At 31.4% G+C, this 23969-nt stretch overlaps 3 protein-coding genes across 5 annotated transcripts; 1 reads left to right on the plus strand and 2 right to left on the minus strand.

The window, feature by feature from the left end:
* Nucleotides 1-196: 196 nt before the first annotated feature.
* LOC110667114 (cysteine proteinase inhibitor 12) lies at nucleotides 197-2484 on the minus strand. Its single transcript, XM_021827849.2, has 4 exons — nucleotides 2154-2484; nucleotides 1812-2049; nucleotides 1504-1649; nucleotides 197-473 (listed from the first exon to the last, which is right to left on the minus strand). The coding sequence occupies exons 1-4, from the start codon at nucleotides 2373-2375 to the stop codon at nucleotides 339-341; spliced, it is 741 nt and encodes a 246-aa protein (XP_021683541.1). The 5' UTR covers nucleotides 2376-2484; the 3' UTR covers nucleotides 197-338.
* Nucleotides 2485-3226: 742 nt separating this feature from the next.
* Nucleotides 3227-11858, minus strand: LOC110667095 (cytokinin hydroxylase). Its single transcript, XM_021827829.2, has 7 exons — nucleotides 11460-11858; nucleotides 10877-11076; nucleotides 9094-9732; nucleotides 5050-5197; nucleotides 4448-4624; nucleotides 3997-4166; nucleotides 3227-3844 (listed from the first exon to the last, which is right to left on the minus strand). Exons 1-7 carry the CDS (start codon nucleotides 11749-11751, stop codon nucleotides 3755-3757), a joined length of 1716 nt encoding a protein of 571 aa, XP_021683521.2. The 5' UTR covers nucleotides 11752-11858; the 3' UTR covers nucleotides 3227-3754.
* A 4086-nt stretch (nucleotides 11859-15944) lies between these two features.
* On the plus strand, nucleotides 15945-21106 carry LOC110667084 (65-kDa microtubule-associated protein 5). 3 transcript variants are annotated; one of them, XM_058151805.1, is made up of 11 exons: nucleotides 15945-16201; nucleotides 16898-17101; nucleotides 17417-17656; nucleotides 17744-17959; nucleotides 18296-18451; nucleotides 18556-18715; nucleotides 18884-19035; nucleotides 19622-19709; nucleotides 20277-20350; nucleotides 20431-20511; nucleotides 20680-21106. In XM_058151805.1, exons 1-11 carry the CDS (start codon nucleotides 16133-16135, stop codon nucleotides 20932-20934), a joined length of 1695 nt encoding a protein of 564 aa, XP_058007788.1. In that variant the 5' UTR covers nucleotides 15945-16132; the 3' UTR covers nucleotides 20935-21106. The 3 variants fall into 3 exon arrangements, with proteins under 3 accessions (XP_058007788.1, XP_058007782.1, XP_021683500.2); XM_058151799.1 differs by having other exon boundaries at nucleotides 15946-16201; nucleotides 17411-17656; XM_021827808.2 differs by having other exon boundaries at nucleotides 15947-16201; nucleotides 17411-17656; nucleotides 20431-20505.
* Nucleotides 21107-23969: the final 2863 nt, after the last annotated feature.

The raw sequence follows: 23969 nt of genomic DNA on the forward strand, positions 1-23969 counted from the left end.
ATATTTTTTTTTTCTTAAACGGTCCATATATGAAGGTGGTTTTGTTAGAAGATGAGGATATCATTATATTATATACATGAGAAAACTTATTATTATAAATTGTTTTCCTAACTAAATGCTTATAATATGTTATGTTAATAACTTCACCACCAATTATTCTGCAAAAGTATTAACCATATCACATGATAAAAGCACAGACAACAACACATGTATCATAAAACAGAAAAAATATTACAGAAGTAGGACCAAACGAAGCATCGTATGGTTTAAAGTTGTCGAACCAAAACAAGCTTTTAATAATCCATATTATTTTAAATACATGTCAGTAAATTCTGCACTTAGGCGTGTGGCTGCATCTGATTGAGAAGGAAGGTTCCTTCATTGTTCTTGTGCACCTCAACCTTGTACTTCTCTTCACTGGTTCCCCTCTTGACCTTGAGAATGATATCAAATTTTGCATGATCATCTACTACCTGTTCACAATTCAGTCAGTTATTAGCTCCTGGAGGGGTGTGGTGGGCAGGGGGGAGGAAATCAAGAAGAAATTTAGATGGTGCTGGTTTTCTTGCTTGTATCAACCTCAATTCTCATTAGAACAAACTCCACAATGATGGTTATAATAAGCAAGAAACCAAATGGTCTCAGCTTAGAAAACAATGCATACTAAAATATCAATAGCCATTAAACATAATGCTCCCATTCCCAGAGTAAATTACTGCATATTAAACCTCCAAATCCACTAAATTATGAGAAGGGGACAGGTTATAGACAGTCCAGAAACCAAATTTACATATAATATAAGAACTTTTGGTTTGCTTGAAAATGTAATAAAAATATAAATGAATGCATTCCCTAATTTGCATTCTTATTTCATTTTGGGCAATTTCAAAATTTATACTAACCCTTTGGATTGAGAGAAATGGAGAGAAGAGTTTCTCTTGTTTGGAGATCAAACAAAGGAGAGAAAGGAAGATAAATGAGGAATAAAGGAGGAGAAATTCTATTTCTCAACACCTTATCTTTATTTTACCCAAAACATTTCCCTCCAAATGGGTGGGAAATGGAGAAAAACCGGTTGTTTAAATACTTAAATGTCCTTTTACTATATAATGGACACAGAAAAAATTAAGGATGTAATAGTTATTTTTTTTTTCTTTTAAGAGAGATATTCTATCCAAACAACACAAAATAAATTCAATTTCTTTTCTTTTCTCTCAATTTCAAGGATCCAAACAAAGGGTAAATTATTACATTTCCACTTCTACTAGACTGTATTTGGGTTCCTTGCAAAAAGGTAAAATGGAATCCTATCTCAGGATTCACATTCCAATTCTAAGACAAACCTATCAAGACAACTGCTTTTTTTATTCCGGAGTTGTTTGAACAAGGATTCAAGCCAGTTTGGTTTTATTCTACTTATGCAATGAAAAAATTGTCAAAGTGAATTTGGTGCTACTGATAATCCTAAAGAAAGGAGAAAAAAAAAAGAAACAAATGGAGTACCTCAGCTTTAGCATGAACAATCTCTTTAAGTTCATAAGGAAACAATGAGTTGGACCTCTGCTGAATGGTCTTCACAGCATGACTGGCTGCATCTTGCACTGCAGGATCATGTGCTGGTACTTCTTTCCATCCAGGACCATGCCCGTCTGTTTTGCAAAAGCCCAAGTCAATATCTTGATTCTAACACAGAAGAAGAATAAAAGCTAAAATCTAAAGCTTGAGAACAATAGAATAACCCAAATATGATACATTTTTCAAGTTTGTAATCAATACAACCAGCAGAAGCCTAAAAACGAAAGAGAGATAACCTTTCTTCACACCGAGATCTGAGGAGGTAAAGGAGGGAGCACCTGAACCACCGTCAACATCACCGGCGTGTTTGAACTCCTGCAATTCTTTAAAATTAAGCCAAGGCTTCACCCAGACCTTAGCTTCATAAAGCTTCTTCTTCCCGGCCTCAATCGCTTCAATAGTAAGGTGATGAAGAGTCCCAGTCACCACTTGTTCTTTCGCCTTCACGACCCTAGCAAACTCCAGCACCGCATTCTACACACAAATACAATTTCAAACACCATCAAACCCTGAAAAAACAAACAAAATAAAAACACAAAAGAAACAATTTGATAATATACTGATAGTGATAGTGATACCTCTTTCTTGTTGTGCTCTTCGACAGCGAAGCGGGCGAGGGCGTCGATCTCGACGGAGTTGGGGGCGACTTGGGAATCGCGAACTCCTCCGAGAGTGGTCATTTCGTCACGGCAAAAAGCAGAGGCGGCTCCGATTACGAAAGAATGAGAGAGAGAAATTAAAGAAAGGAGAAAGAGAAGAGAAGAGAATGATGATAATATTGGAGAGGTGTAGCGTTTCATGGGTTATATAGATTGCTGGTTTACTCAGCTCCTCTTCTTCTTCTTCTCTCTTCTTGTTTGATGCTAATTGCTTACTGTGCAAGCCTCCACAGTGCTCTCCTCCTCTCTTTGTTTAATGATTGCATAAGATTTTGACGCGTGTAAAAACGTGTCGATCAATGATCTTGAATTGCGTGAATACATTATCTTTTGCTTAGGTAGGAAGCTTACAGATACGTAAATGTGGGGCCCTTTGGGAACTTAATTAGGGCAAATTTAATAAAGGAAAAAGTAAAAAGGAAAAGTGAAATAAAGCAAAGAAATGAGTATGATTAATCACAATTTATAAATAAAAAAAAATAATAGCAATTTTATAATTACGTCTGATATTATTTTTCTGAAATAAATTACTCATAAGAAAAAGACGCAATATGTTTACTTTTATTTTTTAAAATAAAATTTTAATATAAAAATTGTTAAAAAAATTAATTAAATTAAATTTTTATAAAATTATAAATTTTAAATAGGGGATTAAAATTTTATAATTAAAATATATTTTAAAAATATTATTTTAAATTTGATTAACAAATAATTTCTTTTAAAGATAATTAATCAATTTTACAATAAAATGGACTAAAATATATTAGGAACAGTTAAATTTGCTCTTAAAGATAGTATATTAAAATATATTTGTTCTCCTGATATAAGTTGATAGAACCATTTAAGTATAGAAAACGTAGGAAATGCATCATATGATGCCTGTTCTTATAATCATCTTGAGCAATCAATAAGGTAACACGTATACCCATCATCATCCTGCAGCGTCAAGCGCATAAAATAAGAGAAGAAAATTTAAATGTGTAAAACAAAAATGAGAGAAAATGAAAGGAAATTGTGCTTTCCTTCTTGAATATACCAAAATTAAAATAAAAAGAACAACATTATTCATGAAAATCAACAGTAATATTGCTACACAATGTCGTATAAGCATCAAGTTACAACATAAACCCTCTCTTGGAGGGAAAAAAAAAAAAAGGTTCATAGGAGAGAACAATAGAAATTGGTAATAATAGTAACTTCAAAGATGAAGGATGGGGAAGAAAACCGTTAGGCTCGGTAGCGAATACATGCCCAGAGAGCTTCAAAACCAAGCCAATTATCATGGCATTCAGGACAGCACTCAAGCTATTCTAAAAACGAGAAAGAGAAGCAGCACGAGACATAAAACACACTCATGCAACATCCTCCTCTTTCGTAGCTACAGAGCAAAAAAAGGAAAGGACTCCCCATCGATCCTCGAGACAGAGGAAGGATAAAAAGGGATTGTTCGATTAAGTGTTTATACAACAATAATTTGATGAACAATAAAAAAGCTTGTCCATGCACAGTAATCTTCACATTTAGTCATTCTTTTGACTGTTTCTCCTCAGAAACACTATCTCTGGAACAGTTGATTTGAGGTCATTTCCCAGTCTCGGTTGAAGCCTTACCTATCATTTTGTATCAAAGAAGAATCAGAGTCCACTACCAATCTATGTGAAAGCTCACAAAGCAAAGCCAGTTATAACAAGCACGCAGCATTCATACATGAAAATATATAGATAAAAAAATAAAGAAAACAATAGTAGTATATCTGACAAACCTTATAGCGTTCAAGCAATGACGCAAACAAAGTGGCAACTCCCCGGATTACAAACTTCTGACCCACACATGCACGCATACCAGCACCAAAGGGAAGAAAAGCTGCATTGTCATTTGGATCATTCAAAACGAATGAGGTCCGAGTTGTGTCAACATAACCTTCAGCAACCCCTGAGAAGAGCACAATCAAAGATTGGTTAATCAAGAAGCTTTTTGATTAATGTTATGTTAAACTTGACCAGAACTTGTTACAAGAAATACTAGATGTGGGAGTGACTTAAAAATAAAACGTGATGCAAGTAAAAGCTATTGGTAAGATACCCACATTATAGAAGATACTTAGAGAGCTAATTAACTATATTGTGATCATTACATAAAAGCATATGATTGAGGTGCATGTAAATTCCACTTATATTGGGGAAAAACGCACTGGAGACAGGCAAGAGTAGAACCTGTAAATGAATTATCCTGCTCTGAATCAGAAACCTTTCCAACTTTTGGCAAAAACCGATATGGATTAAATTTGCTAGCATCACTGCCCCAACTAGCATCATCCATCTGCAGCAGATGCACAGGCACAACCAATCCTGCTCCAGCGGGTATAATTACACCATTTTTGAGTCTCAAATCTTGCAGCAAAGGGAAAGAGAAAGAATCAGTGACTAGCAATTATGAAAAGAAGCAGTAACATCATCACAGCTGATTGATAAAGCTAAGCTGCTCTTTTGAAAATTGAACGAGACTCTTGTAACATAGATCTAAAGTGCAATCTTCATTGTACTCATTGGCAAACATATCATAAAAGAATACATTCCATAAATAAATAAATAAATAAAAATAAAAGAGATCACATATGGCAAAGTTGAGTGATATAGACCATCTGGTTATCTCCCATTTTCTTCTCACTTGACATAAACGATACTCAGAATATGGGTATCAAAATTCATGACGACACAGGCATCAAAACAAAGCAGCTCATTGTGATATTTCTACCAAGGAGCAACACTGACAATAGTGAAAACAAGATACATATCCTGCTGCGCCAATGCCTTACCATCTTTCAAAGAACATCTCTGTAGCAAAGGTCCAGGTGGCAGAAGGCGAGCTGATTCATAAATAGTTGCCAATAGTAAGACCATCTTATCAACGTTTTGAGCATCTTTTGTTGATCCTTGCCTTACCATAATAATCTCCAAGTATATCTGTAGACATTAGACATTAATTTACAAGTAAATTACAACATACAATCTCTAGAATGGCCATCCAAAATAATTGAACACTGTACCTTCCCATTACCAAAAAAGGGGAAAAAATGTAATCATAGCTCCAACTTAATGCCTATTGCATCAATATTGACAAATTATACAACTTCATCAGAATATAAAGAAGACCAACATGCAACCCAAAACGAATAATTGAAAAACAAAACTCAATTAAATTTTAATAAATAGCACATATGGTTAAATTATGAAAAAGACAAGAGATGGGGCAATTGAAACATCAAGTTCACAAAAGCATCATCACTTAGCAACAAATTATATAGCAACTCAACTCAACTCAACTAAGCCTTTATCCCAAAAATTTGGGGTCGGCTATATGGATTCGCTTTTTCCACTCTGAACGATTTTGGGTTAAATCCTCAGAAATGTGTAATGCTTCTAAGTCATGCTGTACTACTCTCCTCCAAGTCAATTTAGGTCTACCCCTTTTTTTCTTTCTATCCTCTAGCCTAATGTGCTCTACTTGTCTAACTGGAGCCTCCGTATGTCTACGCTTCACATGACCAAACCACCTCAATCTCCCTTCTCTCAACTTATCTTCAATTGGCACCACTCCTACCTTTTCTCTAATACTTTCATTACGGACTTTATCTAGTCTAGTATGGCCACTCATCCACCTTAACATTCTCATCTCTGCAACTCTTATCTTAGATGCATACGACTCTTTCAGTGCCCAACACTCACTACCATATAGCATAGCGGTCGTATGGTCAGGTAAAATTTTCCTTTTAATTTATTGGGAATCTTACGATCACATAAAACTCCCGTGGCACGTCTCCACTTCAACCATCCGGCTTTAATCCTATGACTAACATCCTCCTCACATCCCCCATCTACTTGAAGGACTGAGCCTAGATATTTAAAGTGATTACTTTGGGACAGTGCCACTCCATTCAAACTAACTCCTTCCCTATCACCAGTTTGGCATTCACTGAACTTGCAATGCATGTATTCTGTCTTCGTTCTACTTAACTTAAAACCCTTTGACTCTAGAGTACTTCTCCAAAGTTCTAGCTTCCTATTGACTCCTTCTCGTGTCTCATCTATCAGAACAATATCATCCGCAAACATCATGCACCAAGGAATACTCTCTTGTATATGTTTCGTCAGTTCATCTAAAACTAATGTAAAAAGGGTAAGGGCTTATGGCTGATCCTTGGTGTAATCCAATTGAGATCGGAAAATCTCTTGTGTCCCCTCCCACTGTGCGCACAATAGTAGTTGCTCCTTCATACATATCTTTCAATACTTGTATATACCTAATAGATACCCTCTTTTGTTCTAACGCATTCCATAAGACCTCTCTTGGAACACTATCATAAGCCTTCTCCAAATCAATAAAAACCATGTGTAGATCTTTCTTCCCATCTCTATATTTCTCCATCAAGCTTCTAATGAGAAAGATCGCTTCCATAGTTGAATGACCAGGTATGAAACCAAATTGATTGAGAGAGATAGAAGTATCATGACGTAGTCGATGCTCCACAACTCTCTCCCACAACTTCATAGTATGGCTCATGAGTTTAATTCCCCTATAGTTTGAGCAACTCTGTATGTCTCCCTTATTTTTAAAAATAGGTACTAAAATACTCTTCCTCCATTCATCAGGCATTTTCTTTGAGTTTAGAATCTTATTAAATAATTTAGTTAACCATGCCACTCCCATATCTCCCAAATACTTCCACACTTCAATTGGTATTTCATCGGGTCCACAGGCTTTACCTACTTTCATTCTCTTAAGTGCTTCCTTTACTTCTAAAGATCTAATCCTTCTAGTATAATTTACATTCTTTTCTATTATTCTATAATCTATATTCACGCTATTTCCATTTTGACTATTATTAAAGAGATCATTAAAATAATTTCTCCATCTTTCTTTAATGTCCTCATCTTTCACCAACACTTTTCCTTCTTTATCCTTAATACACCTGACTTGATTGAGATCTTGACATTTCCTTTCTCTACTCCTTGCTAATCTATAAATATCTTTCTCCCCTTCTTTAGTTCCAAGTTTCTCATATAACTTTTCAAAGGCCTGTGCTCTTGCTTGGCTAACTGCCTTTTTTGCCTCTTTCTTTGCTATCTTGTACTGTTCATATGCCTCATTATTATCACATTTAGGTAATTTCTTATACCATTCTCTTTTTCTCTTCACTGCCTTTTGTACTTCCTCATTCCACCACCATCTCTCTTTTGAGAGTGGTCCATGTCCTTTAGACTCCCCAAGTACTTTTCTAGCTACTTCTCTAATCTTTGATGCCATCTGTATCCACATATCATTGGCCTCCATATCTAGCTTCCATACTTCGGACTCAAGAAGCTCATTTTTGAACTTCACTTGCTTTACTCCTTTGAACTCCCACCACTTTGTTCGAGCTACACTATTTCTTCTGACCTTACTTGAATTGTTCCTAAACTTGACATCCAAGACCACCAACCTATGTTGACTTGTTAAAGCCTCTCCTGGAATGACCTTGCAATCCTTGCATAGAGCTCTATTTGTCTTTCTGGTTAAGAGGAAGTCGATTTGGCTTCTATGTTGCCCACTTTTGAAAGTCACTAAATGTGACTCTCTTTTTATAAAGTAGGTATTTACTAGTATTAGGTCGTATGCCATAGCAAAATCCAGGATGCTTTTTCCCTCCTCATTTCGACTGCCAAAACCAAAACCTCCATGAACATTCTCATAACCTTGCCTATCACTTCCTACATGTCCATTCAAATCTCCACCAATTAAAACATTCTCTTCATTCGGTATGCTTTGCATTAAATCATCCATATCTTCCCAAAACCTTTGTTTACTCTCACTGTCTAGTCCTATTTGTGGGGCATAAGCACTAACTATATTTATTGTTTCTCCGTCTAGTACTAGCTTTACTAGTATAATTCTATCTCCTACTCTTTTCACAGCTACTACTGCGTCTTTCAATGTCCTGTTTATGATTATACCCACTCCGTTCTTGTTTCTCTCCTTTCCGGTAAACCACAATTTGTACCCTGAATTACCCACTTCCTTACTTTTCTCTCCTACCCATTTAGTCTCCTGAATGCAAGCAATATTCACCCTTCTCCTTTCCAAGGTATCCACAAGCTCCATTAATTTTCCTGTAAGTGATCCAACATTCCAAGTACCAACCATGATCCTCCTCCTATCCTGCTCCTTCCTAATTGGTCTCCTTCTATGATATCTTCTATTATTTTCTATGTCTATCTTGTGTTCTGTTCCACTATTTGTTCTATTATCTGTCTTATGGACTAACTTCTTTACCCACACCCGTCCATGATGTGGGAACCCTTGCTCACTTAAACCACACCCGGGCGCCGGCATGGCGCGTCGCTTTCGGTGAACGCCCTACACCCTTGCATATTTATCACTACACCCGGGCTCCGATGTAGCGCGTCGTTAGTAGAGGACGCCCCAACGTTTATATCATTTGAATCCATATCATAGGGTGTGACGAAATTTTTACGCTGATTGTCACCTACCGCAACCCTCCTCTTTTATCCGGGCTTGGGACCGGCTAAGCGCAAACTACTTAGGCGGAGTTCAACAAATTATATAGCAGATGCCCAAAATCAATGAAAGGAATTACATAGCAAATACGGTACGGAAAAGAGACTAAAGGTAAGGAAAAATATGATAACACTCATACAGGAGTTCCCAGAGCCTCATAACAAAATTTGAGAAATAACAATTATATACAGCAATAATTTAGTAAAGCATTCAAGAAATATGACAAAAGGTCAAAAATCAGAATCAATGTTCTCAGCATTGCATATGCATGAACACCACATTTAAAAGAACAAAAAGCCCCTACCTTATCCTGTATCTCTGGATTTGTAGCAAGCCTTTCCAAGATATTAGTCATCAAACCTGCAGTGGCTAAGCATCCATGAAACATCATACCCATTATATTCCCACATGGCTCTTCCCTTGAATTAAGATGGCCATCAAGCTCCCTTGAGAATTTATCTTGCAGCACAACACCAGAAGGTGGTATGCCAGATGCAGCTTTCATCCCATATTTGACAGTTTCATCATTGGAGTTTTGATCCACATGGTGAAAAATTTTACAATTTTTTCTGCACTGTTGAACAATATCCTGGGTTAAACATTTCAAGTTTGCGCACAAAGACTGGTATCTCCAAAATCCTTGTTTCCAGAAGGGAGTAACTCTATAAGAGGCCCAAAAGGAAGCATCCTTAGCAATCGTCATTAGAAGCTCCTCATAGAAATTTGCCTTAGACCATGCCAAGAATGCATCTCCAAATAGTGTGGCCCCCAAAATGGTAAAAGCCATATGTTGAGAAACCATTTTACAATCAACATTTCCTTTGCCCATAATCTCTTCTATTCTTTCCATAATACAATCTATGACATATTTAGGAATTACATTTGCTCTCCCAACCAACTTTTCATTTAACTGCAGTGCCAATGATTCCCTCCTCTTTTCTGCCTGTATATGAAAAAGACACATATGGGCATCATGCAGAACATAAAATATAATCAAATTGTCATTGTTAAACCAAATTAAAGGAAAAGAACAATGAATGCTGTATATCTTCCAATATCGTTCAATACTGTCATGAATCATGATAAAGTCACAAGATGACGATATAGTATTTTAGTTCAATAAACTGAAAGCTCCAAAACACCTAGCAATCAGGAATATAAAATTTAATCAACATGATCAACAAAAAGAAAGTACTTTTTTTTCTCATGCCAGCAAAATTTTTACTTTTTTAACTGTAACATGAACTCAGAATAGATTAAAAAAAAAAAAGAAAGGAAAAAAAAATAACGATCTATATCAACTATTTACAACAAACAATGACTCTCTTTGTTTGGCTACTTCAATGATAAATTCAAAAGCATCTAAAAATGATTAGTTTTCTGAAAACTAGACAATTTGATGGTAAACCCAAGGGCTTGAATTCAAAACCTGCATCCATTTGGCATGGGAATTCCATTAAAGGAAATTATAACCAAAATTACCAGCTAAACCTCCCTAATGACGAGGGAAACAGCCCAATATTGTCACCTGCAGTCAAGTTGATTTAGATGTTCTCCAAGGCATGTGTTATAAGCTAAGGAATTTCTTAGTACGTTCTAAATTGAGGGAAGGTTGCATCTGATTAAATCCTCAAGCCATCTAACTTCTAACCATGAGAGAAACCCAGGCTAATACAACAGCACTACCTTAGTGCTTTCATGTGAAATTATGCTCCCAAATTATCAAGCTTAATAGTGTTTTCATGTTTTCATTTTTGTGCTCTTTCTTCCAAATTAATTCTCAACAATTTCACTCTCATAAGTGCCCTTCAACTTACCATGTCTAAATACAAAAAGTTATAATAAAAAAATATCAAAAAAATTCTATGCATAGAATATCTCAATACTGGCACAAATATAATTCTAAAGTAAACCAAACACATTATATCAGATAGAATAATAATGATCCAACTAATTTCACCGATATGATGTGACAAATTTACCAATTAACAAAAGGCAATTTGTGCGGTTCAAAAATGATGAAAATTTGTGCAAAAATAACATAAGCAATAATGATTGGGAGGAGGGACATAAGGAAAAGTTTCTACCTGATCATAGGAGCAAAAGAAAAGGCTTGATCGTCCAAAGGCTAATCGAAAAGCCTTTCCAGTAAAAGGCAATTTGTCCTCAGCCTTCAAAAGCATCTCTTTGATAAGTTCTGGATCTTTTATGGATACCAGAAGCTGAGTAGGCCCCAACCACAACTTAAAAACTGATCCATATTCATTGTGCAGCTCCGACAACAGGTCTGAGAGCCAATAAGATGAGTAAAACATCATATTCAATCTTTTCATTCAGTTAAGAACCCAATTTAAATACACCCAAAAAATTAAAAAGCTACTTCACTCCTAAGAAAAATGATCTAATTGCCATTTTTTTCCTTTTTTGTTTACTATTACATACTAAATTTCAAATTTTAAATCCTGAACAAACTATAAATTTCACTTCATTTCCTCTGCAATCAAATCAAATTTCAAAAGTATTCAAACATTGAGTTTTTTTTTCCTCTTCATTTCCTTTTCTGTCAACCAACTTCCAATTTCAAATACTAATCAATTTACGACTTCTCCTTCGCTTTCCCGGCAACCAAACGGAGAATCAAAACCAAAACAAAAACAACCGATCACTCACCGATGAAATTCCCGCGGGAACCAAAGTTATTATGCCCGAAGAAGGAAGTACAAGGAGGCCCAGCGATTCTCCTCGCTTTAGACCATAATCTACACAACTTGAAAACCTTCTCGAACAAGAGAGCTGTGACAGTGACGAGAGAAATCCAGAGGAAAGCATTGAATTCCCGCGTCGCATAATCTTTTAGCAATTGAGAACTTCCCTCAGAATCACAAGTTCTATAATAGTTGGATTCGGATGACGATAGGAGATAGGAGATAAGGCTGTTTGGTAATCTACAAGGAAACTTCATTTTCTTCTGCAGCGAAATGAGAGAGAGAGAGAAGGAGAAGGAAGAGAGAAGGGAACCTTGACTTTTGGAACTCGAATCGCATACTATTCTTCTTCTTCTTCTTTTTTTTTTTTAATTTATTTTCTGCGCTTTATTTAATATTTTTTGAAAATTTTTTATTTTATTGTTTAATAAATTATAAGCATGTGTATCACTTAGGTGTAAGAATTATTTTTTAATACAGTAAAAATATTTTACAAGTTTTTATGCATAGTTATTTTTAATATTAAAAAAAGTAAAAAAAAAAAGAGTTAATAAAAAATAATAATATTGGCAAATAATAATAATAATAAAATATGGCCCTACAAGGGACCACGTTGGTTTGTGGGGCCCACTTCTTCCAGAATACTTGTTAACCACAGTATTCCTGTGTCTTCCTGGGGAGGCGCGATTGAGAACCTGGCAAGGGGTAAAGCCGAATTACCCCTTATCCGAGGCCCAAGGGCATTTTCGTACAAAAATTATTTGGTATTACAGTTTTAATAATTATTAAGAAAAATATTAAAAAAATATTTTATAAATTTAATAACCTTTAGATTTTTATTTAAAATTATCATATATCCAAATAATAAAATAATACATTTGATTACTCCATAAAATTATGGAGAGAGAACAAATCCCCAATTAAAATAGACAATTCCATAACAATCAAAACAAAATAAATAAATAATTATTAATAAAATAAATAATTAAAAATTTATCAATAAAAATAGATATAAGTAAATATATTAATAATTTATTTTGAAATGATACATATTTGACAATTATTGTAAAAAATAAAATCAAGAAAATAAAGAGTAAAGGAAGCTAATCAATGGTGAGAAAACTTATCCATTGCCATCAAAATAAATGAAGATAAAAGAGGAAAGAGGAGAGGGATTTTCAGGATCCCTATATTTAAAAAAAAAATTAATTAAGAAGTATTAAAAATTAATTTAAAATAAAATTAATATATTTGAATTTTAAAAAATTTAAATAATAAAACAGTATTTTGTAACTTATTTTTATATTATTTAAAATAATATTTATATACGTTAAAATTACATTTAATTTTTTTTACAATATTAAAAAAATAACAACTAACTTTTAGTTAGTATTATTATAGTATTATAAATTTAAATTATAATTATAATTAAATAAATAATAAAATAAACTGCACAATATTGTTTTTGATGCAACTCGTAGTTATTATCAATCATATTAATGCATTCATAATTATTACTAATCTTAATGAAATTGATTTTAATCAAATAAAAATGTTTATGAAATAAATTAATTTATTAAATTATAATAATTTAATACCCCCTCGGACTAAAAAGATTATCATGTCTATCTTTATTTTTTACACAATTTAAAAAGAATAATAATTTAATTTTTATTTTCATTTTTGTACTCTAATTTTTCAAATATTATTTATTTTTTTTTTACCTTAAAATTATGTAAAATTATAGTTAATATCACATTTATTATAAAAGTTAAATGTATTATAAAATAGAGAAATCACTCTAAAATTTGTTTGACTTCAAAAAATTGTACGTTTTGAAATATTTTATAAATAAATAGTGAATAATTTTTATGTGGTGGATGGAATGTATTTTTAATGTATATATGTGTAATACCATAAATAATATTAATTACTTATTAATAATAATAAACATCAATTTAATGGTAAAATTATGAAATGTTAATTAATTAATTAATTCTTTTAAATGAAGAAAAATAATTAATATAATTTTAATTTTCTTTTCCCTCAAAGCTAAGGATCATACTTTATTATTTTTTAATTAATAGATATAACATATGAACATGCAAATTAATGATAAAAAATATATTATTGTTAAAATTATAATAATTTTAAAAGAATTCTATTAAGATGCAACTCTATTAAGTAGATACTTACATTGGAAAAATCAAATCCTGCATGTTGCCTCGCTATCCGATCAACCCCAGTTTTTTTTTTTTTTTTTCAGTTGGAATTTAAAATTAAGATTTTATAATTTTAAAAAATGATTAAATTAATTTATTTATCAATCAACTTAAATTTCTTGTACTAAGTGATTTTTAATGTGAAAATTAATAATTTTAAATACAGAACGTTTTAGCCATATTTTATATAAAAATAAATTTAATAATCTTTCAATTATATATTTATATAAAAATATATACACTTATTATTTTAATTATGTAAATGTTTTAACTATTTTATATAAATATAAATACCAATAATTAATTTAAAGACTATTATACTTATTTTTATATAAGCTCAAATTTTAAATGCATGGGTCTATTTTTACCTTTTTTTTCCATTTAAATGATGGTAAAATTACTTTTGCATTAGTAATAATAAATCATACAAATTTATATGGAATAAATTATTTATAATAAATAAATTTAAAAAAAATTCACATATATGAATTCTAATTTTTTTTATATCTTTTAATTAAAAAAATTAAATTAAAAAGTGTTAAGATGATGAGTAAATTATAAGAGATTATAGTTTTTTAATTAATTTTGATTAATTAATTTTTTTATTTTTTTATTTTAATTATAGTTTCAAAAAATATAATATTTTTATAAATGCTATTTTTTAATAATAAATTTATTTTATATTGAAGTGGGTAATATGACAAACTTCATTGTGTAATATATGCATTTATAAATTCCTAAGATATACTATTAGTATTTTCATAATCTATTTTACTTTATTTCACTTTCTCACAATCTAACTAAATAAAAATATAAATTAAAAAATGATAATATTAAATTAATAATATGTAAAATTATTCACTTGTGATAATTTGAGATGGTTAAGAAAATGAAAAATATAATTTTGTATTTACATGCGCTAATTATTTTATAATAATTTATTGAAAATTTATATATATATAATTTTAAAAAATAAATTTAAATGAGTTTTCAGTATTTTCTTTTATAATAAAAGCCATTTTTTTAAATATTTTTTAAATTTAAAACAACTTTTTTATAATTAAAATTATGGCATAACTTTTTTTATAATTAAAACAGAATAATTATAAAAAAAAAACATTTATTATCATGATAAAAAAATCAAATTTTATTTGATAAATAAATAACATATATTAAAATTTTTTGAAATAAAATAAGCTTATTTACATATATTTTTATTAATTTATTTTAATTATAAAAATGTGAATATATATATATATATATATTTTTTTTCTAGTTAAAATTTTATTTATATTATTAAGTGGCCTACACATTTTTCATATTTTTATAAAATAAAATTAAAATTTTCTTAAAAATATAAAATAAAAATTTTAAAAGCGGTAATTCCATCATTTTCACAATCATTAATAGTAAAAATGCAACACTTTTAATTGAGTGACTTGTTAATGAAAATAAAATACAAGTAGTTTTAGTGACTTTAACCTAATCTTTAAGATAAAAGTACCAATTTACTTTTTTCAAATTTTTACACTTAATTTGCAATATATATATATATATATATATATATATATATATATATATATATATATATATTATGTGTATCTATATATTTTTGGGGCAAGTAAATAGTGGACTAAGTTATTTGTAAAAAATATATATATAACGAAATTATCTAATTAGTTTTAAAAATAATTATAATTTATTTTATTTTTTATTAAAATAGGTTAATAACCGAAATAATTATGTTTAGTGCATTTGTTTAATTTTAAATTTTTATTGGGTTTTGAATAAAAATAAATAAATAAAAAAATAATTTTTTATGATTATATTTTGTGTAAAATAAAAAAATAACTTCGTTTCAAAAATTTAAACTTTATAAAATTTATGTATTTTATCTTATTAATTTTCATTAAAATATAATATATTTTTCACAAGATGCTATAAAAATTTATTAAATTAATAAAAAATAATGAAACTATATATAATATAATAAAATAAATAATTTCATTTTAATAATGGTATTATATTTTTTGCTTATTAAAAATAAATAATTAAATTAATTATAATATATCAATTTATAAAAAATTTTATTTACATTTTTATTTGAATAATATAATATATATTTATATAAAAATTAAATATGTAGGTAAAATAAATAAATAAATAATACGGGTGTTGGCGCCAAAACAGCAATGAAGGCCGCTTTGAAAAGGGGATTCTGTGAGCGCGTCTCATATATGAACATTAAATCTTCGGGATCGTCTCTAGTCTCCAAATGTAATGCAGCATTGGACGAGAAAAAGCTACTAACGCACGCTCTTTCTCTCTTGCTCTCTCTATCAATTTCTAGGGTTTCGAGTTTCTCTATTCAGTCCTGCACTGTTACCCAATCCTTTTTCCTCTTCTTCATCCACAAATGGCGACAGTCTTCTCTCCGGTGTCTCCGTCTCGCACTACTTGCGGATCTCTCCTTCAAGAATTGCAGGTTCTCGCTCTACTTGGATTGCCTTTACTGATTGATTTCATGTTTGGTTTGCTTATTCAGAAATTAGAATGAACGGTGAGAAATTAACGATTTGAACCATATCATAACAGACATCTAGAAACATACAAGTGGCCAATCTAGTGTTTGGTAGATGTTGTAACTGTAGTTCCTGACAACTATCGAAGGTATCAAGATGGTGCTTTATGCTTGATAAATAATTTGGTATGCTGGAAATTGATCAACTGCTGCATGATTGTGGGAATTTTAATGCATTTTCTTAAACATTATCAGAATCCATTGTGTAATAGCTTTGGAATTGGATAATCTGTTCCTTTTTTTTTTTTTAAAAAATCTAGGATTGACTGCTCCCCCATCCCGCCCTGCCCCCTTCTTTCAGATCATTTACTATTAAGCAACTAAATGGAGTTTGAAATTTAAAATAGGGGCTGTAATCTATTTTAAATTTCGGGCTCTAATTTAATGCAAATAAGTATTTTTTTTTTCTTGATCTCAATTGTCACCGGTTGTGATTATAATTATATATTAAAGGTTTTCCCTAAGATCTATTTTTCGGGTCATGAATGGAGTGTGGCCGTCTGACAGTGACTTGTAGCTTCAAAATCATTTTTGTCACCCCTCTGCTGGTGCTTTCTATTTCTTAGTTTCTGCTTTTATTAATCAGTTTATGTTATCCAGAAAATTTGGGATGAAATTGGGGAGGCTGATAATGAAAGGGACAAGATGCTTCAGCAACTTGAGGAAGAATGTCTTGATATTTACCGCAGAAAGGTTGAAATGACTAGAAAGTATAAAGCTGATTTGTGTCAATCGTTGGATTATGCGGAAAATGAAATTTCTGGCCTTGCTTCTTCTCTTGGGGACAGTGTCTCCTTTTCACGGGTTTGTGCTTTATATCTAGCATGGTTAATATTGTTGGCATCATCACTTAAGTTATTGTAATTAAAATAAAAAGAAAAAGATGGGGAAAACAATCTGTTTAGATATTAGATGTTCAAGAAATATTCATAAATGGTCTTATTATTTCTCAACATTTAATTAAAATTTTAAATGGAATGGGTGAAACGGGAGCCACATCATTATGCACATGCATTCTCCTCATTCATTCTGTTTACATTCAGAAACTTTCTTTACAGGGATTCTATTCTGCATAATGTGCACTGATTAGGTTTTGTTGTCCTATTTGTGAAGTGCAAGGGCACACTAAAGCAGCAAATATCTGCTGTAATACCTGTTTTGGAAGACTTGAGGTTGAAGAAGCAGGGAAGAATGAAAGACTTTTTTGAGACTCAGTTGCAGATTGCTGGAATTTGCACAGAAATAGCTGGCACTGGTCATTCTATAAAGCCTACTGATCCAAAAGTTAATGAACAGGATTTGACATTGAAGAGATTGGAGGAGCTTAAGGCACGCCTTAAGGAACTTCAAAATGAAAAGGTTCTCTAGAGAATTGTGATTCGAATTTGCAATTGTAATAGAGTTCTCTTCTCTTTTCATTTAATTCTTTCTATTGTTAATTTTCAGAGTTTAAGGTTACAGAAGGTTATCAGCAACATTAGTACGATCCATGATCTGTCAGTTGTGATGTCAATAGATTTCTTTGAGACTGTTAATGATGTTCACCCTAGCTTGATTGATTCTGCAAATGGTCAGTCCAAAAGCATCAGCAATGACACGCTTGCTAGATTGACGGGTGTGATACATTCACTAAAACAGGACAAGCAACAAAGGCTACAAAAGGTGACGTTATAATGAAATTCCGATTCCAGATACTGTCTTTAGCTTTCATGGTATATTATCACTGTAGTTGTCTTAATATTATTTTCTTTTTTTACATGCATGTATATTGCTTTGAATGGTGAGATTTGGCCAATGAAAAAGTTGCTATGTGAATAGTTTTTCTACTATTTATAAGGGTATAGTAAAATGATTGGTAGTACATTTGATCATAAGATGATTTACTGTTTCAGTAAAATGTCAAATTGAAGCTCTCATGCTTTATTGAATGTGTCAAAGGTCCTTAATTGTATTTTTGGTGTTCTTTATTTTTATTTCATGATTTTCTTCTCATTTCAGCTTCAAGTTCTTGGACGTATGCTGATAGAGCTGTGGAACCTCATGGACACACCTATTGAGGAACAAGGAAAATGGGACCGCATTACTACCTTAAGTTCTTGCTCAGTGAATGAGGTGTCAAGACAAGGGTCCCTTGCTCTTGAAGTTATTGAGCAGGTAACACAATCTTTTGCCTTTCTAGGAATTACCTATGCTCACCAATTCTTCTATTTGATTTATTATGTGTTTTTATTGTTTTTTTAATCTACTGTTATTTTTAGACTGAGGTTGAAGTTGTGAGGTTGAATGCTCTAAAAGCCGGAAAATTGAAGGAATTGGTTTTTAAGAGGCAAAATGAACTGGAGGAAATCTACAGAGGATGTCACATGGATGAAGATAGTGATGCAGCAAGGCAGATTCTTATAGGCCTCATAGAATCTGGTTTCCTCCAAAACTTGTCTTTTGTTGTAACTCTCATACAATCTGGTTTCCTCATAGATTCTTATAACCCTCATAGAATCTGGTTTTAATTGAGCTTACTTTTATGTCATGTTAGACTTATTTTTGTTCTTGTTGCTCATGTTCAGAACTTAAACTATGCTTTTACAGGTAATGTTGATCTTTCTGATCTGCTATCAAGCATGGATGACCAGATTAGAAAAGCCAAAGAGCAAGCTCTTAGCCGGAAGGAAATTTTGGACAAGGTAGAGAAATGGAAATGTGCATCTGAAGAAGAAAAATGGCTTGATGAATATGAAAAGGCAAGTATAATTGAGAAATTAAAATTAATTACAATTGTCTGTATACTTTTTGGCCAGTGTGGGATGTGTAGTTTTTTACGCCTCCACATTATTGCACATGTATGATGTATCACCATGTTACAATTGGTCATGCGGTAGGTTTTATGTGCATTAATGTGTTCAGAGGTGACATTATATCTTGCAATCTGTATAAAATTAGTTTGAAATATTTAGTTCCAACAGGACAGCTACTTCTTACAATAGCAACAATACATTTTAAGAGTACGATATGCACCATTACTATCTTTGTCCAAGTTGACCTTTGGTTAGGTATTCAATACTGTAGTTATTTTCATGCGGTGCAATGTAAACCATTGCATTGGAATTGGACACGTTTTGCCCCCTTTGCTTGTAGACTGCACCTGTAGTTTAATTATGTCAAACTAGAATAAATTTACAGGACAATTTTATTTTTTAAAAAGCGAATTTTGGTCATTTTTTTCTTATTGTATTATTGGAATCTGTCAAAGATATTGAGAACCATTACATTTGCTGCCAGTTAAAAGTCACTGAATCTTTCCTCTGGGTTTCTTTTCTTGATTTCCAGGATGAAAATCGATACAGTGCAGGAAGAGGAGCACACAAAAATCTGAAACGTGCTGAAAAAGCAAGGATTCTGGTCTGCAAAATACCATGTAAGCTTAATTATATCCAAAAAAATTTCATTTTCGGTTGATTTTTTTATGGTATAACCATGAAAACTGCTTCATGAAATATCATCAATTGTATCTGCATTATCAGTCATTAGTCATGCGAATGATCAGAGGGAAGGAATTTTGAAATATCCTGAACTTAATTACTTTTTTTTTAGAAAAGTGTGCAGGATTAGCCATTCACTGAGATTTGGTGGTGGGGGAAAAGTAAAATTTGATTTATGCTAACTATATATGCTCAAAAGCAATAATTATATTTTGGGTTGTTAACATTATGCTATTAATGGTCTTTGAAAATGAAGTTTCTACAACATGATAATGTGAGTTTGAGCATACAAAACAGATTATTGGTATTATTGTATATGAACTTAAGATAAAATGTCGAACAATATGAATAAAAAATGTTTAATTAAATAGTTTATGCTTTATAGTGTAAATTTAAAGAGCAAATTTGCCTTTGCCACCGAGTTGGTTGCTGTTTTTTTACTGGAATCTTACTTTTGGAGAATCAAGCTAGCTCTCATATCTTTCGAAATCTTTGTTGTGTAGCTATTCTTGAAAATTTGACTGCAAAAGTGAAAGCATGGGAATTGGAGAAAGGAATCCCTTTCTTATATGACAAGGTGATTCATGATCTTCATGTTGTTGTGTGCTTTAGTGTTGGCTATTTGCAGCCAGCTCTTAAATTGTTTTGAACATTCAGGCTTCCCTCTTAAAAACTTTAGAGGAATATGCTGTGCTGAGGCAGGAAAGAGAAGAAGAGAAGCGTCGATCGCGGGTATGGGTATACTTTTTGAACTTTTAGTTACCTGTGAATTTGTTTTGTTTAGCCTTTAGGTCCAATACAGATTAATTTATTCCAACTTCCATTGCTATGGAGTTGAGCTCAGGTGGTTAATGCTCATGCTTCATGTTTTTTTATTTTAAATAATTTTTTATAAAATGGTTACAGGAGCAGAAACGTCAGCAAGAACAGTTTGTTGCTGAGCAAGAAGCACGTTATGGTTCTAGACCAACTGTAAAGAAGCCGTTGGGTCAAAGCGCCAGTGCTAACACCATGGCCGGAACACCAATTGGGCTCCGTCTGGCCACTCCATGTCTTCATGCAATCTCTTCCGGCAAGGAACGTAGAGAGAGCAAGGTTCTCAACGTAACACCAATAAACTACGTTGCTCTTCCCAAGAATGATTCAGCTTCTCGAGGGTAAGCTGGTACGTATACTCGCTTGATTAGGAGACCTTATGTAAATAATTCTCCATTTTTAGGATGCTTTTTGCAATGTTTCCTTTTCCTTTTGATATTCTCCTTTTAATGTTTGGATTTTCTGATAGCAAATTACATTGTCTATATGGATTAGCCCAAAATTAACTTTTTCTCAAGTTTTGTTTTCGGCAAATAACAAAACTACAAGCCCAATGGGGAGGCTTTCATGGGGCTTGTATTGCAAGAGCGGCCCAGTAAGCTCTTTTTGGTAGCCCAAATGCCCGAATATTTTGGATAGCGTATTAACATTATTTAGAAATTCAATAATGCAATTAATTATTTAGGCTCTAGTGAGACTAGGAAATAAGCTCAGTTTGCTCTCTATATTTTTAGGAATATTTAAATTAGCTCATTTTTAACTTTGATTCAATTGAGTCCTTTTACTTTTGGTTTAAATTCAAGTTGGCCCAATGTGTAACTCACCCACCACTTAGTGCATGAGTTTTTTTTTTTTTTTTTTAAATAAGCTCAATTTGCCCTCTGTTTTTTTTAGAATTGTTCAATTTAGCCTTTTTTTTTCAACTTTTAGTTTAATTTAGCTCTTTTACTTTTGGTTTAAGTTCAAATTGACCCAATGTGTAATTCACTCGTCACTTGGTGTGTGAGTTACTTTTTTTTTAATAATTTTAATATTAATTACTATGTTAATCATTTTTTAATGTTAATTAAATAATTATAATTAGCTCCTATATTTATTGGAGAAATTTAATTTAGTCCATTTTTAACTTTTTGTCCAATTTAGTCTAAAAGTTTTAATTTAAGATCAATTTAGCTCAAAACTTAAACTTTATGAGCTAAATTTCTTTATTTTTTGATTTAAATAAAAAATTATAAAATTGTGTTTTAATTTTGGGACTGAAATTTTTTATTTCTTAATTTAAGCTCAAAAATTAAGAAGTTTAATTTATTTATTTTCTTTATTTTTGAGCTAAATTGAGCTTAAATTGAAATTTCTGGGTTAATTAGACAAAAAGTTAAAATTGGGCTAAATTGAACTTTTCAATAAGTACAAATTGAGATTAAATCCTTTAAAAATGGCGCGTGTATATTAATTGGGCTAATTTGAACTTAAATCAAAAGTAGAAGGGTTAAATTGAACCAAAAGTTAAAAATGAATTAAATTAGACATTTCTAAAATGTAGAAGGGCAAATTGAACTTATTTCCGTGAGATTGGCAACAGTTGCTAAAATTGAGATGGCAAAGGAAGCAAAATGGACAGGATTGGGCGTCGCAAATCAAATAGAAATTTAAGTTTTTAAGCAAAAAGAAGAATCCAAGTCATTATCACCATAAAATTTTAGGTTTTGATACTCTTGTAGGATTATTGATTTATTGTGTTCGTCAAAAGAGATGTAAGTAAAATTAGTGTATGAGAGAAACATTATCTCGGATTAGTGTGCTTGGTCAGATTCATGATCTCAATTTCCCCATTTGCCACTTATATTCCCCATTCACATTATTAAGTTTTAAAAGCATATTACTGGTAATCCAACACAATAAGCAACCCAAGCAAATCAATATTCTAATGAAAATGTCTCTAAATCTCTATGGCTTTTTCTCTCATCATGGCCAAAATATTGTTAGAATAGAATGTCAGTGAATCTTTAGGTTCAGAGCCCCTTTGCGACACTCGATGGATATATTGGAATTTGATTTGCAGTGTTTTGGAGATTAGGTTAATTTCTAGATTAGCTTTCTTCTCCCTTTGTAAAGATGTTTCATATAAAATAATATTAGAGAGAGATTCACTTTTCTGTAGTCTTATAGAAAATCAGATGCCATAAAAGTTAAGAAAAAGAAAGAGAATAAATTATTCTAGTGGAAGAATGCAGGAAGAAAACAAAGTTGATGAGATGCCACCTAACAAAGAAACATTCATAAATTTTAAAGAAACTGTTTTATGGTGTCTTGTGTAAGCAAGAAAGAGAAACCCATTTTCTATAATTAGTGTGATGAGTAATGAATTACTATATAATTAAGAATGCAAGTATCCAATGATTCATCCCCTTCATGGAAACTTCTAGGATTAATGAAGGTTTGCCGTAGTGCAAAGAAGCACAAAACGGCAATAGAAAAGGTGAAGATGACGAGGAGCATAGCAACCACAAAAGAATGAAGCAATAATTTAATAAGAATGGTGTAAGCGTAGATTTGCAAAGTGCATGATATCCATTGAGTGCTATTATAAAGTGCATACGTATGTGCCATATGGGACATAGCAATTATATGTGGAGAATCGTCGTCACATAATATTTTATCTATAGTACGTAGCGTAGGCATCAACCAAGTGATTTATGGTGCAAGACTAATAAAATACTGTTTCAAGTGGGCTTATGTGCTGTTTACATTATCCTTATTGACATGGTAGTATCTGCTTTATGAAAATGACTTACCATTATCTCATTGTGTTTCCTACTTGGCCCTCATCTTATATATTTCCGATTCTTTGCATATTATTATTATTGTTATAATTATTGGCAACTGAATTTGAAAAAACAATAACCAAGTGATGATTAGATTCTCTCCTTGTTAATTACTAAAAGTATATTTTTAAATTGAAAAAAAAAATATATATATATATATATATATATATATATATATATATATATATATATATATATATTTATTATAGCTTCAGATGGAAATCTTTGGAAGAGACAAATTGAATTGAAAAAAAAAAAAAAAAAAAAACTTGTATGCAATAGCACAAATTGAATTGAAAAAAAAAAAAAAAACTTGTAAGCAGTAGCAGTTTTCTTGTTTCTCTTCTTCAAATTAAAATAGTGTTTTGGTTAAATTATAAAAATAAACTTATAGGTATATAAGCTAATTTAAATTTATAGTTATTTAAAATTTTAAATAGTTAAGTGTTTGATTAAAATTTTTATAAATAACTAATAAATAATTAATATATTTAGTAAAAAATAATTTATAAGCATATTTATTATTAAAATAACTAAAAAATATTAAATGAAATT

Source organism: Hevea brasiliensis, chromosome 1 (assembly GCF_030052815.1).
Source record: "Hevea brasiliensis isolate MT/VB/25A 57/8 chromosome 1, ASM3005281v1, whole genome shotgun sequence".
Classification (NCBI taxonomy): Eukaryota; Viridiplantae; Streptophyta; class Magnoliopsida; order Malpighiales; family Euphorbiaceae; genus Hevea; species Hevea brasiliensis.

Excerpts from the sequence above, each read along its gene's own strand:
- LOC110667095 (XM_021827829.2), bottom strand. The coding sequence starts at position 11,751 with ATGAAGTTTCCTTGTAGATTACCAAACAGCCTTATCTCCTATCTCCTA. Across the intron at positions 11,077-11,459 it reads TTCCCGCGGGAATTTCATCG|ACCTGTTGTCGGAGCTGCAC; the intron begins GTGAGTGATCGG and ends ATTGGCTCTCAG. Across the intron at positions 5,198-9,093 it reads ATCCAGAGATACAGGATAAG|ATATACTTGGAGATTATTAT; the intron begins GTAGGGGCTTTT and ends TAATGTCTACAG.
- LOC110667114 (XM_021827849.2), bottom strand. The coding sequence starts at position 2,375 with ATGAAACGCTACACCTCTCCAATATTATCATCATTCTCTTCTCTTCTC. Across the intron at positions 1,650-1,811 it reads AGATCTCGGTGTGAAGAAAG|ACGGGCATGGTCCTGGATGG; the intron begins GTTATCTCTCTT and ends TTTGCAAAACAG. Across the intron at positions 474-1,503 it reads TTGTTCATGCTAAAGCTGAG|GTAGTAGATGATCATGCAAA; the intron begins GTACTCCATTTG and ends AATTGTGAACAG.
- LOC110667084 (XM_058151799.1), top strand. The coding sequence starts at position 16,133 with ATGGCGACAGTCTTCTCTCCGGTGTCTCCGTCTCGCACTACTTGCGGA. Across the intron at positions 17,960-18,295 it reads AGCAACAAAGGCTACAAAAG|CTTCAAGTTCTTGGACGTAT; the intron begins GTGACGTTATAA and ends TTCTCATTTCAG. Across the intron at positions 20,512-20,679 it reads AGCGTCGATCGCGGGTATGG|GAGCAGAAACGTCAGCAAGA; the intron begins GTATACTTTTTG and ends AAATGGTTACAG.